This window comes from Cyprinus carpio, chromosome B24, assembly GCF_018340385.1.
Source record: "Cyprinus carpio isolate SPL01 chromosome B24, ASM1834038v1, whole genome shotgun sequence".
NCBI classification, from domain to species: Eukaryota; Metazoa; Chordata; class Actinopteri; order Cypriniformes; family Cyprinidae; genus Cyprinus; species Cyprinus carpio.
In genome coordinates, this window is record NC_056620.1 from 14,110,971 (window position 1) to 14,133,892 (window position 22,922).

A 22,922-nucleotide genomic window follows, 5' to 3' on the forward strand; every position below is an offset into this window, starting at 1 on the left:
TGCCATTGTTTAACCACTAGATGGCCTTATTGATGTTTAATAAATACATGTATTTAGCTCTACTCTAGTTGCTCAAAACAGTATTGCTGGTCATAACTGCTTATTTTTTAGGTTTTGCTTTTTAATGTACATTTAGACATTATCAATTTGATTTTTTTTTTTAACTTTTTTTTTATGTTGCATTTAAAAAAAGGTTCATTACTGACAAGCAAATTAGGAATTTAAATCCAATGAAGAAGTTTAAATTATTTTTACAAATCATAAAAATAATAAAAACAACAGAGTTATGTTGCAATTCTGGTACAGCGATATGCAGTGGGATATACATATGAAAGATGTTGCATTATTTGTCTACCAGTTAATACCTGAATGACAAAATGAATGCAGTGTCTTAAAATCCTGTAAAAGCTAAGGATATTCAGTGAAAATAGTTTGCAGTGTTTTACAAATAACTGATACATATGTATGAAATAAAACATTTCTTTCTTGGCATGTCGCGGTGGCTGGCGTTGTTCATTGGTCAGGCATCGACCAATAAAATGTCTTCATTCGCACCAAAGCCCGCCCCTGGCTCTGCGCTCTCACATCTGCATATACAAGTGCACAAGTGAGTTTTGCAACAGGAATACTGCAAAAAGAGTAGCAAAAGTCAGAGCGCTAGGATTTGAACTCGTACTGCCAGATCTGAGAGGTTGTAAGTGCCTACTTGACGTTGTGCAGCGAAAACTGAAGTAAAGTGCAAAAGTAAATATGTCGTAAACATTTGTGTATGTCATTTTACACATTTGTGACTATTAATCTACAACTTCCAATTCAAAACACGGGTGTTTGATCATTGTCTATGTGTGCAAATTGAAAGATTCAGCTTTTCACATCAGAGCTGTGAGTGTAAATTTCAACTTACAAATACGAATGTTAATATGACAAGTTCTCACATTCAGATGTCCAACCTCTCGAGTTTAGCTACTGATTTACCTCCATATTAAGTACCTTCAATGTACTTATCTACGTTTTTGTAGCTACTAGCAGAGCTTGACATTTTCAAAGTAGCTTCCGTAACATTGTTGCAAGGCTCTGACTCATAGATTGAATTAAACAAAGTAAACAGCGGAGAGGTAAAGAGGAAAAAGGGATGGAGTAGAGTGGGCAGAGGCAAGTCCTGAGGTCCTTAATCATATATGTTTGACACTCAGAGATTTAGACTATCAAACAGCGCGGCAGCCATATCGACTGCCCATGTTACACATTAACTTTCCTCTCTCAGCCAGTGAGACAAGCAAACATGGCATTCAGAGATAGTACAACTAGACATCATGTTGTCTTCTCCCACCACAGTCTCTGACTCTTTTTAAAATCCCCTAAAGGTTGTGAAATCAACAAAACATGGCTCAAATGGTAGGTATGACTCTCCAGTCACCATCCACACAACGTTTTGGCTGTGAGCTGGTGTTTGTTGCTTTGATGGCTGGCTTATCAGGACAGATCATGGCCAGTGAGATATTGAGGCGGCTTTATTGATCAGTCCCAAACACGGGAGGGTTGGGACACTGCAAGACCGGATGATGTGAATGAAGATGCACAACGGCATCTTCATTCAATTCAATTTAAATGTGAGGTCCCTGTGAATAATTAATACACAAAAGTTCTGGATCAGATAATTCCAAGCTGGAGAAAGAGAAAAACCATACCCCTTTGCCTCGGGATAAAGTGCAGCAAGCAGGAAATGAGAAATAGTTTATAGTATGCAACAGTAGTTTTAAAGTAAAACATGATCAACTTGGGACACATAGGAGCAATCTTGACTGTAGTAAATCTTACATATCAGCGGGCTGTTCTCGGAGGCTGATAAAGCACAATTAGGGCAGTAATTTCCACGTGTGTGTTTGACGGATGGAGCCAGGCAGTCTTTTAAACACCCGAGACACATTCATACACAGACTTGAATGGAGACACTTGACAGTTTAATATCCACATAAATCTCTGTCAGACAATTCCAAAGACCTTCAGTCCCGATCACAAGTCTGTGAAGGTGAGCAGTTACTTAGTGTTTATCAGGTGTTATACCAGGAGTGAATCACCATGGAAAATAAACAGTGATGCTGGCTCATTTAGTAAAAAAACAGATGGAAATAGGAGAAATAGGCTATATTCTGACAAATTCACATATATCAATTTTAGAATCACCGAAACTTTTTTTTAAGTGTTCTTATTTCATTTCAAATTGATGTTTTTTAATGATAGCAATAATAAAAAAAATAATCATAGAGGGCCAGACACGATGTCATGCGTTTGTAACATATACAGGTAGCTCTATACAAATCAGGAACAAGCCATGACGACTTGTGAGAGCGCGACACTACAATTAGTGAGTCGAAAGCATTGAATAATTCGTAGTGTATCTTTCAATTTTATTAATAATAATAATACATGAAAAAAATTGTATGCAAGCTAATAGGATACATGATCATTTCACGCCATTGTTTTTGTCGCTAAAATTGCAACTTGGTAGTTCTCAATGCACGCAGTTGGTATGTTCCACTCACAATAAAACGAAGCTCAATCGAATTCCGGTGTTGTGGGCCGAACACCGTCCTGCCGACAACTGATAGTGGCTGTTAATAATCGGCTAGCATGGGTGAAAGACTTAAACATCCGAATAAACATTTCATCTGTTCTTTCGCTGAGTGTAAAGCGACGTTTTCAAAGCTGTGGAAGTTGGAAGCGCATTACTGCAGACACACGGGACTGGTGAGTGACAGCAATCAATAACTTAATCTTGTCTGGGTTTTAGATGGGCTACTCAAGTTATGATCATAATAGTACGAAGATTTTTATTTATTTATTTATTATTATTTTTTTTTTTTAATAATTCATCAGAAGCCCTTTGCTTGTGGAGACTGCGAGAAGAGCTTTTGCACCCGTTACCAGCTCACCCGACATCACCTGAGACACAGCGGGGATAAACCCTACCTGTGAGTCCACACAAACACACACACATTATTTGTTTACTTGCGTATGACACACATGAGTTGTTTTCACTCATTTATCTAGTATGGTTTATTTACTTATTTTCCTGCATTTTGCAGGTGTTTTGTTTATTACTCTTTTCCAAGTTTAAGTTCTGTAGTGGTGTGGATTTCAGTCATGCCAGTGACACTTTTGCACCCTTTCATCAAAAAGACTCGTTTGGTGGCCATTTTTGCAGGTTACATTGTCATGCCGGTGTATGGTGTGTGTGTTTTTTTTTTTTTTTTTTTTTTTTAGTGCGAGTGATCTGAATCTTCATCATTGAATCATTTACGCAACCAATTTACTACTGACTTCAATGTTAAACTCATGCTCCCTCCTTGCGGAGCTAGTAAGTTGCCCTGACTGTATTTGTTGACACTGACACAAAGGCTGTCTAGCTAGGTAGCTCACTAGATTTTTATAGGTAGTCACACATTACCCTTACAATGCCACTTTTGTGCACATTTCTGCTGATTGAAACTGGTAAAGCTGCTCAGTCAGTGGGTGTTCAGATGCGTTTTCCACACCTGGCAACTTGAGGAACCATGTTGCTCACGTTCACCACCAAAAAGAGAGCTATTATGTGGTGAGTCACTTGAATGATTTGTATTTTTCAGAGTTGTTTTATTCATCCATTCAGTTGTTTAAATGTCTTGGCAATATTTTGTAGTGCAACCATCAAGGCTGTGGAAAGGAGTTCCATAAGAAAAAGCAACTGAAGTTTCACATCTGTGAGCACACAAATGAGTTGCCCTTTGAGTAAGTGCTGCTTTAAGATCTTGTTCTTCGTTTGGTGGCTTTTTATATTATGATTGGTTACTCATTCTTTATTCTAATAGATGTGACTTTGAGGGATGCGATGACAAATTTGCTTCCTCTAAAGCTCTAAAACGACACTGGAAGATGCATGAAGGTAATGCGTGTACATTAGGCAGAAACCTAAACTTCACATCTCCAAACAATCCAGTTTAGGATTCATTTTAGATGCATAACTTTCCCTCCTAAATTTTAGGTTACCCATGTGACGAGGAGTACTGTAATGTCAAAGGAAAAACTTGGTCAGAGTATCAGAAGCACAAAAAGACCTCCCACAGAGGTATGTGCAGAGACACTTTGATTAATTTGAATTCAAGTTGTAAAGTTCCTGTGCTTTAACATTTTGTTTACAGTTACCCTGCCATGTGATCAATGCAAGAAGATGTTCCACAATGCCTGGTTTTTGCAGAAGCACAAAAAATCTGTTCATTCTGGGGAGCGGCGCATGTTTAAATGCATTAGAGAAGGCTGTGAAAAGAGCTACACCACAAACTTCAACCTCCAGAACCATATTCTGGTCTTCCATGAAGGGAAGCATGACTTTGCCTGCCCTTTTGCAGGCTGTGGTAAAGCCTTTGCTATGGAGGTCAGGCTTTATTTATTTTTGAGTCTGTTTTAAGTTCATAAAGCGCCCCTCTGTTATTTATATCTTAAAGTTGAGTCCTTTTTTCTCACAGGAAAGTCTGAAAAGGCATTTTGTGGTCCATAAGCCTCAGAAGACAAAACTACAGGTAAACTTATGTTCAATATGTGTGTTTCAATACATGATGTATTAGAGATGCTCATCTAAATCTCTTACAGAAGCCAAAAGTCAAGCAGCGTAAGTGCAAGAAGACTCGATCCAAAACGAAGTTGTCAGATGCTGCTCAACTATCTAAGCGTCTGCAAAATGTGTCCTTGAACAAGACGGGATCAAAGAAGCCATTGCCTTAACTTTTTCTTTATGGAACAATCCTCTTTGTCCCATAGTTTTCTCAGTTTCCAAGTTTCGTTCAGTTTATCGCCCTAACACTTTCAGTTTGGATCACTTTTCAAAATAAATGGTCACTTCTGCAACTCTTGTGGTGAAAGTTCCTTTTCCACCATAATGAAATGTCTGCTCATGTTAACTAGTCAACACCTGAACTTGGATGTTAAGTGTCTGAAGCACTCTATAAACCGCTTGCACTTTGGTTACAAAAAGTTCCCTGAAAGTTTAAAATTGTTCACTGCAAGAGTGTGATTTAAAAACAAAAAGCCTATGAAAGTAGACTGAGTTTCACTGTTTACCTACAAATGAAAAGGTATTTGCTCACAATTGGCTAAATGGGACTACAGAGGTTGTCAGGGACATTAATCGTCATTATGCGCAACAGAAAACCTTTACCCACTGGTCTTTGTGTTTAAGACGAGTAAAAGCTTTAAAAATTCACAAGGTGGTATTACCAGTGTATCTTATGCTGTAGAATAAAACGTGAAAATACCCTGAGCTTGTGTGAACCACAGACCTTGTTTCAGGCGTTTTTACTATGTGTACACTGATACAATTGTAAAGTAGTGTGTTTTTTTTTTTTTTTTTTTTTTTTTCTGCCAGATGGTGTAGCAATGGCATTTTCCAGCGTGAGCAAATGGGGACATGCTTAACAAGCCAAACCTTGAACTGTTGCCCAAAGATGGCACCAAATGCTAAAATCCTCCATGAGATACTGCTGCTAATCTTTTCAAAGGTTTTCTAAAAGCATTTTAGGATGGTTAATATTTATCCTGTATTTTTATCTCTACAGAGCTTGGAACTTACGAACATTAGACTTCTCCAAGATTATTGTTTGGATCAAATCTGATTATAAGTGGATTTAGAAATCATTTTTGCACATCAACTGAGGCTTAACTCTTGTATCCTCACTGGGAAAGATTTATTAAACAGCTGTGCACATTCATCCATTCATACTTGCACGCATACACCTTTTGTTCAGTCTCTCTTTAACACAAACATTCACAAACATAGATCACATTTAGAGATAACATGTATATAAAACCTCCGGTAGAGTGGACTGCTGATCGGCATGGTGAGGGGAGACCTTAAGGCTGCTCTCCAGAGGGGGGTGGCCTCATGGGCGTGGCAGGTTTTCTAAGGCCTGGTTTATTCAGCATCAAGTAAAAGCATTCGTTTTTCCCAGACTCTGGCTTTGACAGTATGGTGCCTCCGTGGCAGAGAGTAGAACACACAGGACCATTAGAACACAGATATGAGAGCTGTCTGAGGTGAGGCATGGTGTCCTGGCAGGGTTAGATCAGGCTTCCTGGCCAGGACACGACGGTGAGCGCTACCCTGCTCCGCTGCTCCTTCAGCATGGGCACCAGCGCGGAATGACTCATGCCAGCCGTGGACAGACCGTTTACAGCCACTATCATGTCACCACACCTGAATGGGAAACAAAACCACGCGATCATGTGAATGCAGTGCTAAAGAATTGTTTTTAATCAATCAGTTAAAAGAACAATTCACTCTGAGTTATCAGTTTGTTAAGTGACTCACCAGCTCACGGAATTGGTTGGTACCTGAATTAAGATCTGACCACAAGTACCATTATTGTGTTTTGTGAGACTTAAATCAATCTAAATATTGATTGGTTTTCAGAAGTAAATGAGTGTTTAAAGTTGCTATGTTTATCTTTATAAAAAAACTTCTAGAGACTTGTTTCTATCTACTGGTTGTTGATTGGATGGAGGTGGATATTCAGCAAAGTTCTATTGTAATAGTAATTTATTAATAAAAAAAGTAATAAAAAAATTATTATAAATATTTTATGAATATTATGATACAATAAATTATATAAATATATATTATATTGTTAATTAATAAATATTTTCATTAAATAATAATTGTAATTAAATATGTTAGAAAAAATAGTAGTGTTTTTGTTAAGTATATACAAAAAATGATCTTTTGTGCAACACTTATGGCCAGGGATGTAAGCTTTTTTTTAACATTTTAATCAAGGTAATGCTGAAAGTGCTGTCTCATTTAGCAGTGAAGCATTAGGTCATTGTTTATTGTTTATTTTGTTGCACTTGCTCACTTTAGACGGCCATCGTAGTAAGCGGGTGTTCCAAGGACGATAGTCTTGATAAAGAATGCCTGGTTGCTGTGGTTCTCCTCATAACCTCCAACAATGCTGAAGCCCCAACTGCCAGGGTGACTTCTGCGGAGGACGATCTCATGACTGCTATGCAGGTAGCTGTGACAGAGAACCAGAAAGACAGAGAACGATGTGCATAAACAAGTGAGCATCATCAGAATTTTTTTTTTTTTTTCATCTGTTTTATCGGCCAGAAATCAAAAATTGTATTTCATCAGAAATCAGAAGCACAAAAGGAGAAACACAGAAAAATAGATGCATGTTGGTAGGAGATATATAGAAATGGAGGATTTGGCACAATTACAGGAACGGAGAAGGAAACAGAAGGGTGCCAAAGCAAAGGGGACAGATGATGAAGGACAGAAGGGAGGGCAGAGTAAAAAAGGAGGGAGTGAGACTGGACTGAATGACCTGAGACTGGGCTGAAATGGGCTAGAAGCAGGTTATTTCCACATGTATGCTTCATCTGATAATCTGCAGCTGTTGATGTTTACATCACGACACAGCCATAATCCCCTCGTGGGTTAGCACTGCATAAAGCTGCTGATCCAAAACACATCAACACAGATTTTTTTCTGTGTGCAAGTCATCAAAATAGCTGCATTCTCTCCCTTCAACGCTGTTTCCACTCAGATTCAGATGGGAAAAAAGTAGGTGAACCTGGCATGATGGTAGTCTTGGCCAGATTGCTTCGACTATTTTAGGGTTATTTGGATCAGTGCTCAGCAAGGTGAGAATGCTATTTTAAGCCTCCCAGTGGAGTTCAAAGAGAGCCATTTGGACTCTTCCAAAAGTACATCCACTTTAATAGCCGAGTCGCTTTTTTCATTCATCAAACGATGTGTCAAGTGACGTTCTACAAAATCTGATTGACTGCACTCTTACCTGGGAAGTCCAAGCCACATGACCCATGAAGGCGACCAGCTTGCGTCATAGTCGTTTTCGTGCGGAGGGAGAAGTTCTTCGTCCGGGCCTGGTTCTTCAACTGTGTTCACCTCTAGTGCCCTCAGCTGGACAGAGCAGGACGCGGCACTGGACTTCAGAGTGCCCACTGCCTCGCTGTGGCTCAGAGAGGTCAAATCTTGACCATTAATACTTAACAGTACATCCCCTGAGCAATGAGAGACAACAAAGACACTTAGGGACACTCCTAACAACCACACAGAGAGGACTGAAACACGGCTGAATCCCCACCCTTAAGAAAAAGAAGTTTATTCAAGTGTGCTATTAGTATACTTCTTTTAAACTAAAAATAGCAAAGTATGCTTTTAGTTTACTTTTTATGTACTTCTCAGAAATGGGCTTTATGTACTTCTCAGAAATATACTTAAAATGACATTTAAGTATACTTAAAAATATACTTGAACTTTACTTAAGTATACTTAATAAAATAAACTTGAAGTATACTACATTTTGGTAAGGGCATGGGGACAGGTTTTGCTTCAGTGCACTTCATCATCAGAGATACGAGTGGGAAACAGTGTATTCCTCAAAATACTGACACATGCAGCACAACCAGTTTAGTCTGATTTCAGAAATAATGAGATGGTTTTATTTTAGTGAATCAAACACATACAGTACAACCAGAGTAGTCTGATTCCCAAAGGAATGACTGTTCTTCTTGGAGATTTAAACGCATAAAGCACAATCAGTGTAGTCTGATTTTTAAATAAATAACTCTAATTACTCAAACACAAGCAGCTTACAACTTATTGAGACTTCAACCAGTGTAGTCTGATTCCTGAATGAATGACTTTAATGAGTTGGTTCATTTTGGTGAATCAAACACAAGCAGCTTACAACTAATTGAGACTTGAATAAGTGTCTCTAAAAATACTGAAAATTCACTAAATGTACCTTTTGTGAAATTTGTTTTAAATGTATTTGTTTATTATTAAACTCATTATTTGGAGTGGAATTGCTAACAAAAATAAGCATAATTTTTCCTCTGAATAACATGAATCATGTGCAATAAGACCAGTGGTATGTATTAAGAAAGTGAACAGGCTCAAAATTTAAAACACATTTATATTATATCCACAAAAACACTCAAAAACTTGTCAAAATAATATATATACAAAAATAAAAGAAAAAAATTGTTCCTATTAAACAAACCACCATTTATTACTCGTCCATCACGTGACAGGCAGCCATGAGGCTGGACGCTTGTGACAAAGATCGGCAGCTCTCCGCTCTTGCTGCCCCGTCCCCCTGCCACAGTCATACCCAGAGACTCATGCGGTTCCTTCTTCACAGTGATGTGTTTCTCCTTACAGGTCACACACTGGGAGAGATCCTACAAAACACAAGCATCAAATCTAAATTTGTCTCAAATGTGGAGAAGGAAAAAGGGAAGCCCATTTCTAAATTGACACTGATCGGCTCTCAGTAGAGTGATGTTCATCTTCCCGAAGGGAGCAGCTCTACTCCAGCTTCGTAATTGATCTCATAATAGATTCAACAAGGAGTAATTAAGGTTGTGGTCTGAACTCATGGAAAAACTGGAAGCTACCCAGATGCTTCGGAAATAGGGCTCCCTAATTACGTCTCCACGATGCTAAAATAGATTCTGCAACACACACAGACTTGCTCTCGCTCTTGGCCGTAGGCATTTGTACTCACTCTCTGGGTGGAAGACCTGGCAAGGTGCAGACTTGGGACAGGGCTTGGGGTCGCAGTGCAGGGAAGCGGCGGAATGTGTTCATGGCTCCAAACGTCCCTGGTCAAGGTGGAGGCTATGTGCACGGCCATAGTCTGCTTGCTGGACCGGCTAATCAGCAGATTGACTCTTTCTCCACTAGCCTAGAAGATGACAGTAGGCAGTCTGTATAAATACCTAATACTCTTATATTGAGTGCCGAGGTGGCTTTATATCCAACAAAGACAGTCTGCTGCCTGCCAGTGCTATTCCTAATAATGTTTTAGCTGCCCTTTCTCTGTGTGATCGGGGCAGCCAGATGGGAGAAAGCAGCTCACGTAGACATAAAGATACTATCAATCACATTACCCTCTGAGCAGGGCAGCAGAGACGGTGTCCTAATGTCCCAAACAGGCACTGAGATTTGCACAGATGACAATAGCTGTAATATTATGAGAATATTTAATAGAGGAAACTAGATGTTTATTTTCTGAAGAAAATGTTGAGCGGTGTTGCTGGAGCAAAAGTCACCACCACACTAGGGTGGTTGTCAGGATGAACTATGCGGTTGCTAGGTTGTTACTGAATGGTTTTCTGGGCTCTAGATATGGCTGAAGCCCTCTTTCAGTGTAAGGCTATGGATTGTTTTCATCCAGTATTTAAGAATGCAAAATATATTTGTAATCATATTGGTAAGTGGCCGATATTAGACATTTTTGTATCGTATTACCTAATTATCTAACACGTGCAATTTAATTTAAATAAAGCTAAAATAAGATATAAATATCATATATATAATATATATATAATATAATATATTTTAAATTTAAATTTTTAAATTTAATTTAAATTTAAATATCACATGAAAAACTTAAACTTACAAAATCTTAACTGAAAATTAGAAATGTAAAACTAAAATTAATAAAACTAAATTTAAAACTTACTAAATAAAACTTATGCTGAAATAAAATAAAATATAAATATTAGAAGAAAAACTTACCAAAACATAATTTTTTTATAAAACATTTTTCAAAAGTAAAAAAAATTACTAAAACTTAAAATGGAATAAAATACAGCTAAAGCTAATTAAAAAAATGTAAATGATGAGAAAATAACAAAATTACTACACTTACAATAAAAACTAAAAATATAAAAAATTTGTTAATTAAAAATATTAGTAAATACGATAAAACTTAATACTAAAATAACACTAAAATGAAATAAAGGTTATTAAATTACCTTTACTGTCATCTATTGCTCACTTAAAGTTAATGTTTAACAACACTGATAACTGAATAACACTGTTAAATGTAAACTTTATCAATTCTCAAAATGAATATCTAGATTTCATACTTTACATTAAAATGCTGTGATGCTTAAATTCACTTTTAGTATTTTATTTTTCATTATAAATATCAGCCATTTATCAGTTAGCAAAGGTCTACCAGTGTCCTTATCTTGACCTGAACCGCCCCACACACATGCTTTCTCTCTACCTGTATAATCTGAGCTGCCTGCTCAGGCGTGCCATGTCTCAGGTCATGCTCGTTGACGGCCAGCACTCTGTCGTTGCTGCAAAGTCGTCCGTCTTTAGCGGCTAACCCTCCGTCCAGCAAGTCCAGGATAAACACACCCGCTTCATCTGTACGCCGCACCAGCTTGATCCCCAGCTGCTCTGATGATTCCCGCTTGTGCAGGGTGATGCGTATGCTGGCAGGGCTGCCCTTGGGCGTAGCAGTTGCCACAGGTGGCCTGGCAGAACAGCGGCGCTCTCTCAGAACTGTCAACTGCAGGATGGTGCAGGGACGGGCCAGTGTAGAGCGAGCAAAGTGATGGGGCACGTTACTGATGTCTACGTTGTTCACCTGCACACAAACGGGAAATGTAGAGGAAAAATTAATGGGTTTGACATACGGGCCAAGCTTTTGTGTGAGTAGTTGAGCTGTTAGCGACGAAGAGATTTCGACGAAGATGCTCTAAATGTAAAAGATTTTTCATTTTTTGAAAGTAGTCTCTTATTTACCAAAAGTAAGTAAAAACAGCAATATTGTGAACCATTATTACAATTTAAAAGAACTGTTTCTATTTGAATATATTTTAAAATGTATTATATTTCATGTGAATTTTCAGTGTCACATGATCCTTCAGAAATCATGATAATATGCTGATTTGCTGCTTAAGATACATTTCTTTCAGGATTCTCAGATTAATATATAAAGTTCAAAAGAATAGCACTAATTTGAGGAAATATATAATTAATTTAATAAAATAAAATAATAGATATATAACTTAAAGGAATACACACACACACACACACACACACACATATATATATGTATATATAAATTTCTTTATTGTTACCCTTAATCAATTGAATTCTTCCTTGCTGAATAAAAGTATTCAACAAAATGTTTGATAAATCTCCAAATTGTCAAATATCAAATTCTGTCTAATTCATTTAATTGAATAATTTTGTCTAATTCTGTTTATATAGAGATGCAATTTAAATTAAATTATATCTCAGTTGTTCAAACTGAAACAATTATATAATTTAAAACGAGAGACGTTACTTTTTAAGTCAATGCATGAAGCTTAAAATGTATTTCTGGGTCAAAATGATGAAGCAGGTCACATATTTTGGTGAATGTCAGTTTGAAGAATGCTGTTCTGCATCTGTTCATGCAGATAGTGATTCTGCAGCCACTATTCATTAAAGCTCTTTAGAGACTGATTAAAGTATCAGGGCTGATCTGTAAATAGCAGTGAAATGGCTTTTTTAATCAGATGGTTATTTTGGAACAGCAACAACAATACCTGAAGTATTTGGTCACCAGCCAGCAGCCGTCCGTCTCGAGCTATAACACCGTCACGGTACACCTCCTGTATTACCACATTTATCAGGGGGGTCTCATTTCCACCGACAATACTTATGCCCAGCTCTATGTAGGGGTTTGCACGATGGACTTCAATAGTTGTGATTTCTCCCTCAGGTAGAGATGGAAGTTTCACACATCCTGAAGAACAAGACGTATAGAACCCAAACAAAGGCATTTAAAGGGATAGTTCACCCAAAAATGAAAATTTTGTTATCATTTATTCACCCTCATGCCATTCCAAACCTGTATGTTGAACACAAAAGAAGATATTTTGAAGAGCCAAACAGTCTTCCCCATTCCCCATTGACTTCCATAGTAGGGAAAGAAATACAATGGAACTCAAAGGGGAATGGGGAAAACTGGGGCGGGTAAATGATGACAAAATGTTAATTTTTGGGTGAAATATTCCTTTAAGAAACAAAGTGGTTTAGTCTAGGACTGTGTAATAATCATACCTTCTTCAGCAGAAAGAGGCAGAGTTTCAACAAAGTCCCATCCTGAAGAGGCAGAACTGCCAGTGCGGAGAAGATGAATGCACGGGTTGCTGAGAGGACGCTTTACTCGAGGAGGAGCGCACTCTAAACCATGGACACCTTTGAGGGACAAAAAGACAGCTGAAAATATAAATTTCACTCCATAAAACATGTAAGTCACCACTGAGTATTATGTTAGCTTAGCAACATGTGCTAATTTAAATCCCTAATGGAATAAACTATATAAAAAAAGTATTGATAAAAAATGGTCCATTTGATTAAAATGGACTATTTAACCTAATATTTGTGTATGCTATGTATTTTTTTAATGTAATATTTTGTATTATTTGTTTATTGTGTTAGCTTTGCAATATGTTCTAATGCAAGTCTCGACTGGAATTAACCAAGTTCAAGTGAGTTCAAGTTGCTAATGCTAATTCATATCATGAAATTTATAGTTACAGTCAATGCATTGGTGGAGGACCAAAAAGTAAATAAATAAATTGTAAGGCATAGTTTTATTGGTATTTTCAATGGAATTTTATTAAAGGATTTAAAAGGTTTAAGGGAATAAACAAAAAGGCAAAGAAAGAAAAATATATTGTAATGCATATGAACTATTTGCATACATATGTAAATTAGATGTAAATTACATATATTTAATTTAATATTAAATAATATTTCTAGTGTTTTTAAAATATGCACACAATCACTCTTAATCATATGCCTACTATGCTAAAACATTTCTATTATTAAAGAGCATTCAAATATAAAAAAATTAAAAATTCCCTAAAAATATACAATTTTCAGTATAACATTTCTATTATTAAAGAGCTGTCAAATATTAAATATTTAGCTACTTCTTAAACTCTTTCGCTGTTAAGACTAAAGTGGCGAATGAGATTTAGGTTCTGTGTCCAATAAGACCCATCGTCTTTTATTTGATTGGCCAACTCAAACATTTTAACGTTTAAGAAGCACTGTTAAGCAGGCCACCCTAAAAATGTCAACAATACAGAGCACACTGTTTCATGGAGTGCAGCAGAACTGCCTCAAGAATACCAACTACTGGAAGTGAAAATTTTGCTATATCTGATTATTGGTAGTCGCGGCCCTGCTTAGGGTACTCACTGTCTTCTTCAGTGCTTTCTTCAAAGGCAGGGTTGTCTACGCCAGGCTCTTCTGTCAATGTAGGAACATTGTTGCATGCGGTGGATCCAGCAGGTGGTGATGGCGTACTCTCCTTCATCTCAGTCTGGGGGGATCTGGGAGGGTTGGTCGCCGTGACCTTGTCCTCACTTCCCTCCATCCGTGTCCGCTCCAGCTTTGTTCGCTGACTGTGTGTTCCAGGACACCTAGACCCATACACATAGATGCAAACATACAAACACAATAAATGAAACATTTGGGAGGCTAGGTACACAGAGGTCCGGCTGACATGAAATGGAAGACAAAGGCAAGAAAAAGGAAGCAAATTACATGAGAAACCTTGCGCTACATCCTCAGGGCAGATGCTATTCCAGGAACCTACAGTAAAGTAAAGGTCCTGATATTGTATTCCCAAACCCAGTCTAGTGCAGTGTTGTGTTAAGTATTATATATATATTATTATATAGTGTATTTATTAACATTTTGGATGAATATTTTTATCAGTTTTAATTATAGTTTATACTTTTTTAGACATTTTCATTAGTTTTTGTTTGGATTATTTTTATTTTTTATTTTTTTAATTTCAATGACCAAAATCCACTTTTTATTAGTTTTAGTTTTACTTTTAGTTAACAATAACAACACTGGTCCAGTAAATCTATGGGATCTTTCTTTGCCTTTGAGCTTGGAGGATTTCAGCATTTCACTAACATGACTGTCATATAATTAACAGCGCTAATTAATTACTCTACGCATCAGTGGGGACAAAGACCTGTAGGATAGTATTACATGCTGAGGTCTCATAGTATAACAAGAAAGCACCAGATTGCAAACACAGCTAAGAGAAGACGGCTAATTCTGGAAGTAACTCAGCCTTCTCTTAGGAAGGTGTTAGCGCCTGGTTAAGGTTAATCTTCTTGGGTCTTCTTCCATTAAGATATAAATAAAACATTCTTGCAAATAAAAGTAAATTAAGGAGTATAGATGATGATATAACTTTAATAACTTCCATTTTTTCCTACTTGTTTTTACAAAAACAGTTGAGACTTTAGCTAATTTGTCCTGTGATTTGTGAGCTAACTCAGCTTTGAACTATTCAACTCACGTTTGGCTTCAGAATCTACACCGAACCCTCAGAAGGCCAAGACCTTCAGTTCTTCCAAAGGCACCATTCAATCCTATCTTGTGCACCAGAACTATTCTTAAAATTTATACCACTCTCTGTTAACTCTTAGTACAAAATACCATACTGGACTCTCTAACTCACCATAGCTCTGGGTTGCCCTTGGCAGTCTCACAGAAGAAGTGGTTGAAAAGATTTCTAGTGTTGAAGTTTCCCAGCATGGCTGAAGAGAATATGAAACTGCTGCTGTCCAGTGCATTACACAGGACCGACTAATCTCCCATCACATGACAAAGGGGCAAATAATCCCCAGACGGGAAGTCAGATCAAGCCCAGCAGGCTCCACTCACAAGAAAGTGACTCCAAAAGTCACTGGAGCCTTTGTCTGCTGGGCTTCATTGTCTTACTCCAACAGGTACCTGAGTATGATATTTGTTGCTTCTGCATGTTCTGACTCAGAAGCTCCTCAGACATGTGGTAATGCTAAAGTTAAACTGTTGTATTCTGCATGTTGATGAGGTTTATTTAGGGTTTACTCATAATTTAACAAACATAATTCTTTAAAAATAATAATCTTATCCAAAAATAAAAATAAAAACATAACATAGCATTAAAAACAACAACAATTATGTAACACTTTCTGGTAGTACTACTACTAATAATTGAATTTTTATTTATCTGAATTTGAGATGGTCTTCAGGGGCATTCATAGGCACGCAAATGCAGGAGAATGGAAACACAAGCTCACTGGACGTTCACTGCATTACAAGTTCAAGTTTGGTAAACTCCTTGACCTGCAAAATTATATCAAGTAAAGTCATGTGACCATTAGAAGAATGATACATCATATTGTGACCTTTTAGCTGATCTAAAAGAACACAAACTTGGAAACTAAAGGTTTGCAACATTGCAGGAGCATAGTGCACTGTATAAGTTTTAATATTATATTATATTATATTATATTATATTATATTATATTATATTATATTAAAATATATTATATTATATTATATTATATTATATTATATTATATTATATTATATTATACTGTTTAAGTATTGTATATTTTTGTTTTTTGAAATTATGTTTTTAAAAAAGGCGTCATGTGTCATATCTTGTCCTTTGTAGTGTCCAAAGAAATTTTGCATGCTCAAAGTCTATTAAGACCACCTCTTTAGCTGAGGAAGAGACAAAAAGATCAAAAAATTATCTCCAATCTGATTGGCTGACTGGCACATTATTTTATCAGCCTGCCTGAAAACAAATTTGCAGGCTGGTACAATGAATGCTTCTGAAGAACATACACTGAAGTACTTAACCTGACTCTAAATGTCACTTGTTTTCTGGCTTATCTGTTGGATTTGAGGCCCTCTTTATGTTTGTGTATCTTTAAACATTCACAAAAAAGTTCATATGTCAACACAAGAAAGAATACCATTCCTGTCAAGAAAAAAAAAAAACGTTTTTTTTTTTTTTTTTTTGGAATGAGCCAAATATGGTTGGACGCTCTACATGCCAGTCAGATGACTTCTTCTTTAACTGGGTGGTTCTTGGCTGCAAAGGCAACAAGATTTTTTCCTTACAGTCCACAGTCTTGTGTTAAATATGTAACCATTACTTGTATGTTTACACATTTGGGATGCTTTTATAGAAAACTTACAGTACATTCAAGACGTATATATAAAGATATATATTTCTTTCAAGATATAGGCCTACTAGATATGTATATTTCAAGTTCTTGCATTCTCTAGGAATCAAACCCATGAGTTTGACTTTGCTAGTGTTATGTTCTACTGTTTGAACTATACTGTAAAAAAAAATGGGTTTGCAAAGTTGTAAATAAAACAAAGATTATTTAAAGTGATAGTTCATCCAAAAATGAAAATTCTTTCATTAATTACCCACCTTCATGTCGTTCCAAAAATGTAAGACCTTTGTTCATCTTTGGGACACAAATAAGATATTTTTGATGTAATCCTAGAGGATTCTGACCCTTCATAGACAGCAAAATAACTGAAATGTTCCCTGAAAAGTAAGAACTTTGTTAAAATAGTCCATGTGACATCAGTGGCTCAACCGTCATTTTATGAAGTTACGAGAATCCTTTTGGTGTGGAAAGAAAACAAAAATAATGGCTTTATTCAGCAATTCTTCTCTGCGCCACTGTCCGCTGCCATTCACGACAGTATGACACATGCGTGTGATGCTGCTCACGTAGCACATGCATGCGCTGCGCCTTGTTTATGAGCAGAGGAATGCACACGCATGGCATCATGAATGGCTGTGGACTGTGACACAGAAGAGAAGAATTGACAAATAAAGTCATTATTTTTGTTTTCTTTGCACACAAAATGTATACAGGTAGCTTTACAAAATAAAAGCTGACCCACTGATTTGAACATGGACTATTTTGTCAACGCTTTTGGTATGTTTCTGGACCTTGAACATGGTAGTTCCCTTGCTGTCTATACAGAGTCAGAGAGCTCTCGGATTTCATAAAAATATCTTAATTTGTGTTCTGATGATGAACGAAGGCTTTACAGGTTTGGAACAACATGAGGGTGAGTGATGAATGACAGAATTTTCATTTTTGGGTGAACTATTCCTTTAAGTACATTTTTCACAAGAAAACACTATTCCAGTTTTTCCACTTTAAATTTTTACCTTTAATTCATCGAATCCTACACTAAATTTTTCACTGCATAAGAATACAACCATAATATGTTTATTTTTGCATTTGATATTAAATAGTGTGAATATTAATGAGTATTTTACCTGTGTTTGAGATGTGCCTCCAGGTCACAGCGTGGCATGCTGAGAGAACAAGAAGGCGTCAGTGGACAGGTGACCGACAACTTATCCAGCAGCTTGTGCACCAGAATGCTGGAGCGCCGGCAGACCTGCAGCTGCAGATGCGCGCGGTCCAGCGGACAAAAGTCCCGTTCCTGCAGAAAGCTTCGCAGGCAGCGGGCACAGAAGGTGTGGCCACATGGTGTATCCAGGGGCTGAACTAATGGCTGAAGGCAGATGTGGCACACCAAATCATCATCCACTTCCAGACGATAGTTATAAAGATGGTTCTCCCAGGTGCGATGAATCTGTCCACATTCAGAGCAAAGGGCCTCCAGAAGAGCTTCGTTCACCATGCCCGGGTCCACTCCCTCTCCCAGACTGCCCATTGTGCTCGGCTACAGCTTCACAAACACACTCAGTGGCTCGGTTACGGGGGCGTCAGAGGCTGTGCGACTCCGGCAGGGGACGGCCACCCCCTGGTAGACGGTGTTACATCACCCTGAAGGAGAAGAAGTGAGGTAACTGTTCTGAATGAGAGAACGTGTTTGTGTGTGCCATGTGTTGTGAGGATGAGATTATGTTGCAGAGCAGTGTGGGTTTACTCCTGCACATTAATCTGACAGTGTAATCTCTTGCTCTCTCGCCTGGAGCAATCTTTCAATCCAGCAGACAGAGAATTATCTTGGATTGAGGCAGGGAGCACAGAGTCAAGAGGTTTTGATGTGAAAGTGAGAATGGGGGGCAAGAGAAGAGGACAAAAATAGATACTGTATAAGATTTGAATTGATAACATTTGTTCAGAAAACCCAGATTGGGGGGTGGGTGCAAACTCATCCGAGTCATTAAATACAAATATTAATCAAAACCAAACAGATTCTAATTAAAATCATTCCTCTGAAGGCCCTGTTTCTTAATTTGATACATTGTAGATTTAAAGGAACAGTTAGCATTCTCTCTGAATTTACTCACATTATGTCAATTCAAACCTGACTTTCTTTCTTCAGTGAAAGAGTATTTTTTCAGAGTATAACTACGGTGAATGACTGGGCCTCCAAAAAGCACCATAAAGAAACATAAAGCTGATCTGTGTGCTGTATTTCAAATCACACTGGTTTAGTAGCTATTCGTCACAGAAAATCTTGACATCTGCGTTAGCTGAAAGAAATAGTCATACAGGAGTGGAAAAGCATGAGGGTCAGTAAATATGACAGATTTTTCATTTGTTTGTTACCTACACCAGGGGTTTTCTAAACTGGGGTCTGTGAAAAATGTCTAGAGAAAAAAAAAAAAAAATATGATATAAAAAATAAACAATACATTTAATAGTACATTACTAAGATGTAGTGAGCAGGCAAAAATAGACCTTAGTCAGGGTAGCACTATATTTAATTTTTGACAAGATTGAAAATGAGGCTGTGAGGGATAGAAGTACTATCATGGCCAAAATTTTGGCAGTGATATAAATTTTGTGTTTTGTAAAATTTGCTGCTTAAGCTGTTGTGGTGTTCATTCACATTGTTTCTAGATTATTGTGTATAGTGTTCAGATGCATTTTAAATAATTGCTAAAAGCTTCATTGGCCAAAAAAATTTACTTTTCACAAAAAAAACAAACAAACATATTTCACTGTTTTTTGATCCTGACACAAAATGACCAGTTAACATGAAGCGACTAATCATATCAGCAGCACATGTGAAAGTGTGAATGAGTGCTAGTCAGGTAAAATCACTATCATACTAAATAGATTGTAAGAGCAGACTGATGGAGGGAAGAAGCGCTTCCAATCATTCTGTTCTTGTTAGCAATGGTTACCTTCAAAGAAACACGTGCAGCCATCATCACTTTGCATCAAAATGGCATCACATGCAAGTAAAATGCTACAAAGAATATTGCACCTGAAAGAACCATTTACCAGATCATCAAGAACTTCAATGAGAGAGGTTCGACTGCAGTGAAGGAGTCTTCAGGACGTCCCAGAGTGTCCAACAAGCGCCAGGACCGTCTCCTCCTGAGGAGTCAGCTGTAATCGTGTCTCCAGCAGTGCTGGAGAGCTTGCTCAGGAATAGCAGCAGCAAAGAAGCCATTTCTCTATAAGAAAAACGTCAAGGACAGACTGAAATTCTGCAGGAAGTACAAGGATTGGAAAGCAGAAGACTGGTACAAAGTTATTTTCTCTGATGATGCTCTCTTCTGACTGTTTGGGACATCTAGAAAATCGATTATTCAGAGAAGAAAAGGTGAACGCTACCATGACTCCTGTGATGTGCCAACAGTGAAGAATCCTGAGACCATCCATGTGTGGAGTTGCTTTTTAATCAAGGGAGTGGGCTCTCTCATAAGTCTGCCCAAAAACACTGCCAGGAATAAAGAATGGTATCAAAACGTCCTGCAAGAGTGACTTCTTCCAACAATCCATGAGCAATTTGGAGATGATCCGTGCATTTTCCAGCATGATGGAGCACCATGTCACAAAGCAAGAGTGATAAGGAAGTGGCTCAAAGATCATAACATTGAAATTTTGGATCCGTGGCCAGGCAACTCCCCAGATCTCAATCCCATAGAGAACCTATGGTCAGTCCTCAAAAGACGAGTGGACAAGCAGAAGCCCTCAAATTGTGATCAACTAATAAGACAAGAATTGATCACCATCAGTCAGGATTTGGCCCAGAAGCTAATATCCAGCATGCCAGAGCGAATTGCAGAGGTTATGAAGAACAAGGGTCAACACTGTAAATATTGACTCATTATATTTTTTTGCCAGTAAAAGCTTTTAAAACTTATGCTTATCATTGTTTTCAGTATACCATAGAAACGTGGAAAAATAATCTACAAATACTGAGGCAGCAAACTTTGCAAAACACAGATTTATGTCACTGCCAAAACTTTTGGCCATGACTGTACAGTGCCATCAATGGATTGTCGTCAGAAATGGAAAGTCGTAAGTTATGATCATATAGTGTGTGCCATTATACAGACTGTATATATCCCTCAATGCCTCGGTTTCGTCTGTGTTCAATATGCCATTTCACCTGATTATGTTCTATATAATAAAAACTAAATGTTTTCCAAATGATACTGTACACATACTTTTGGGCCTTAAAAATATTCAGTTTTTAAATGGGAGTCCCTTATATGAGGATGATCAAATTCGGGGGCAGTAGCATCTAAAAGATTGATACCCCCTGAACTGGGCTTCTAATAACTGTCTTTTCGAGGCCACCAAACAGCAGGGGGCATTCTATTGGGCCGACAATAACTACAACCTTCGCCTGTATTCACAGTATCCCACAGCTGTGCATCCGTGAGCAGCCTCACGCTTGGTCTGTCGACGGCATCTCTGTGACTACCTGCCTCTGTTTTTATCTTGCAGCTGGACATGAATAAAACATGAGGACACAAGGCTTCTCTGTTGCCACTACAAAGCCCTGTCAATGTCTCATCAGACACACATACCCATGCACACTGGTCCCGCACACTGTAAATGTCTTAATGTGGATAGTCTGATCTAAATGAAGCAGCTTGTGCTTAAATCTCATCCCTTGATAGCATGATGTGGGACTAATGGCCTTTGGGCAGCTGCCATTAGTATTTCAATTCTATGCTGGATCCTCTGATGACTTTTAATCACAAGGGAGTGTTTAGATATTGACCGCAAGGGCTGTTCAAGGCCACTCACTTGTTGTATCCTTGTATCTTTAGCTACTTGTCACAGTTGTCGGTGTTCTCGCTTGCAAAATGGCACATTCGCGCTTATCTGGCTGCCTGGCGGATGAAGAATTAAATGTTTGTTCAGCTGAACTGGCATAACAAAATAATGCAAATTAATGGCTGTTCTTTAAACATCTACTAAGGAACCAAACAATATCTGACATGCTCCATGTAGAATGATATGCACATCTCTATAGTCTTTATTTATTGAGCTTATACGGCTTTCAGTAGCAATGACATGTTTCCATTCTGCAGTCCAGGATCTATTCACAAACCACCATTTTTGACACCCATCTCGCATTGCTTTTCCAAATCAATACATTGACCTTATTTTACAGAAAGGTTGCACATTCACAAACAGGTAGGCAACAAAAATAAATTAATGGAGGGAGGGGGACGGCGCTTTCTCTGTTGAATTAAAATGTCTGTGGATGCCACCTGCATGAATTGTCTCGTTAATAAGGCGTATCCAATCCGGATCTATGACACATACAAATATCGATATCTCACTGTTTCTGGTACAGAGCGGCTCGCTGTAATTTTTTCGTTTATTGTCTTTCTCTGTCTGTGCTATATCACCCGTGCAATAGGCGACAATGACATCTAACCAAATGCGTGTAGTAATAAAGGATCGGCGGGTGATAATTTGAGTATTTGAATAACATTACCTATTTGCGTTCCCTTCGGATGTGAACTCTGGCCCCGAGAGGGTAGAATCATGGAGCTCAATCACATCCACCGCAGCTTGCCCGAGCCGCATCCGCACGTCCAACACCCCCGTATCTGTCTTGTAGCGATGTCCGAATCGTGAACGAATGGCTCTTTTGAGTCGACTCTTTTGAATGAATCAATTGAACCTGTTTATTACACTGGTCGGGTCTAGTGCGAGTATTGGACTGAATCGGCCCAGCGACTCTCGAGTCAAAATGCTTTTGGAGTGAACTATATATTAAATGAATATGAATAAAATAACATGAGTATAAAAAATTCAATAAAATCTTGACACTTTAATAGCTCTCGCTCTATTTCTATTATATCTAGGCTACTCTTTGTTATTTTTATTTATTTATTATTAAAAAATAAACTTGCTAGGTGTAAGACTAACATGGGGCATGTCACAGCACTTACAGTAGGCTACATATTGTTGCTCTGTTATTGGTTTGATTGCTTCTATTGTCTTCATTTGTAAGCCGCTTTGGATAAAGAATCTTCTAAATG

The 22,922-nt window shown here is 37.8% G+C and overlaps 2 protein-coding genes across 2 annotated transcripts; one reads left to right on the forward strand and one right to left on the reverse strand.

Moving 5' to 3' along the window:
• The first annotated feature begins 2,552 nt into the window (after positions 1-2,552).
• Positions 2,553-4,881, forward strand: gtf3ab (general transcription factor IIIA, b). The gene is made up of 9 exons (XM_019067525.2): positions 2,553-2,748; positions 2,878-2,972; positions 3,499-3,595; positions 3,680-3,768; positions 3,849-3,922; positions 4,022-4,105; positions 4,179-4,411; positions 4,503-4,556; positions 4,627-4,881. Exons 1-9 carry the CDS (start codon positions 2,632-2,634, stop codon positions 4,756-4,758), a joined length of 975 nt encoding a protein of 324 aa, XP_018923070.1. The 5' UTR covers positions 2,553-2,631; the 3' UTR covers positions 4,759-4,881.
• An 807-nt stretch (positions 4,882-5,688) lies between these two features.
• lnx2a (ligand of numb-protein X 2a) lies at positions 5,689-22,511 on the reverse strand. Its single transcript, XM_042752015.1, has 11 exons — positions 22,373-22,511; positions 17,979-18,495; positions 14,063-14,286; positions 12,914-13,051; positions 12,397-12,596; positions 11,079-11,447; positions 9,567-9,746; positions 9,063-9,240; positions 7,830-8,055; positions 6,885-7,043; positions 5,689-6,226 (listed from the first exon to the last, which is right to left on the reverse strand). Exons 2-11 carry the CDS (start codon positions 18,380-18,382, stop codon positions 6,091-6,093), a joined length of 2,214 nt encoding a protein of 737 aa, XP_042607949.1. The 5' UTR covers positions 18,383-18,495; positions 22,373-22,511; the 3' UTR covers positions 5,689-6,090.
• Positions 22,512-22,922: the final 411 nt, after the last annotated feature.

What these genes read in the sequence shown, in the direction of transcription:
- gtf3ab (XM_019067525.2), top strand. Translation starts at nt 2,632, where the DNA reads ATGGGTGAAAGACTTAAACATCCGAATAAACATTTCATCTGTTCTTTC. An exon ending in AGCGGGGATAAACCCTACCT is followed by an intron (nt 2,973 to 3,498) that starts GTGAGTCCACAC and finishes AAACTGGTAAAG; the next exon opens with CTGCTCAGTCAGTGGGTGTT. An exon ending in GTAAAGCCTTTGCTATGGAG is followed by an intron (nt 4,412 to 4,502) that starts GTCAGGCTTTAT and finishes TTTTTCTCACAG; the next exon opens with GAAAGTCTGAAAAGGCATTT.
- lnx2a (XM_042752015.1), bottom strand. Translation starts at nt 18,382, where the DNA reads ATGGGCAGTCTGGGAGAGGGAGTGGACCCGGGCATGGTGAACGAAGCT. An exon ending in AGAAAGCACTGAAGAAGACA is followed by an intron (nt 13,052 to 14,062) that starts GTGAGTACCCTA and finishes TGTCCCTCAAAG; the next exon opens with GTGTCCATGGTTTAGAGTGC. An exon ending in CTGGTGACCAAATACTTCAG is followed by an intron (nt 11,448 to 12,396) that starts GTATTGTTGTTG and finishes GTTTGTGTGCAG; the next exon opens with GTGAACAACGTAGACATCAG.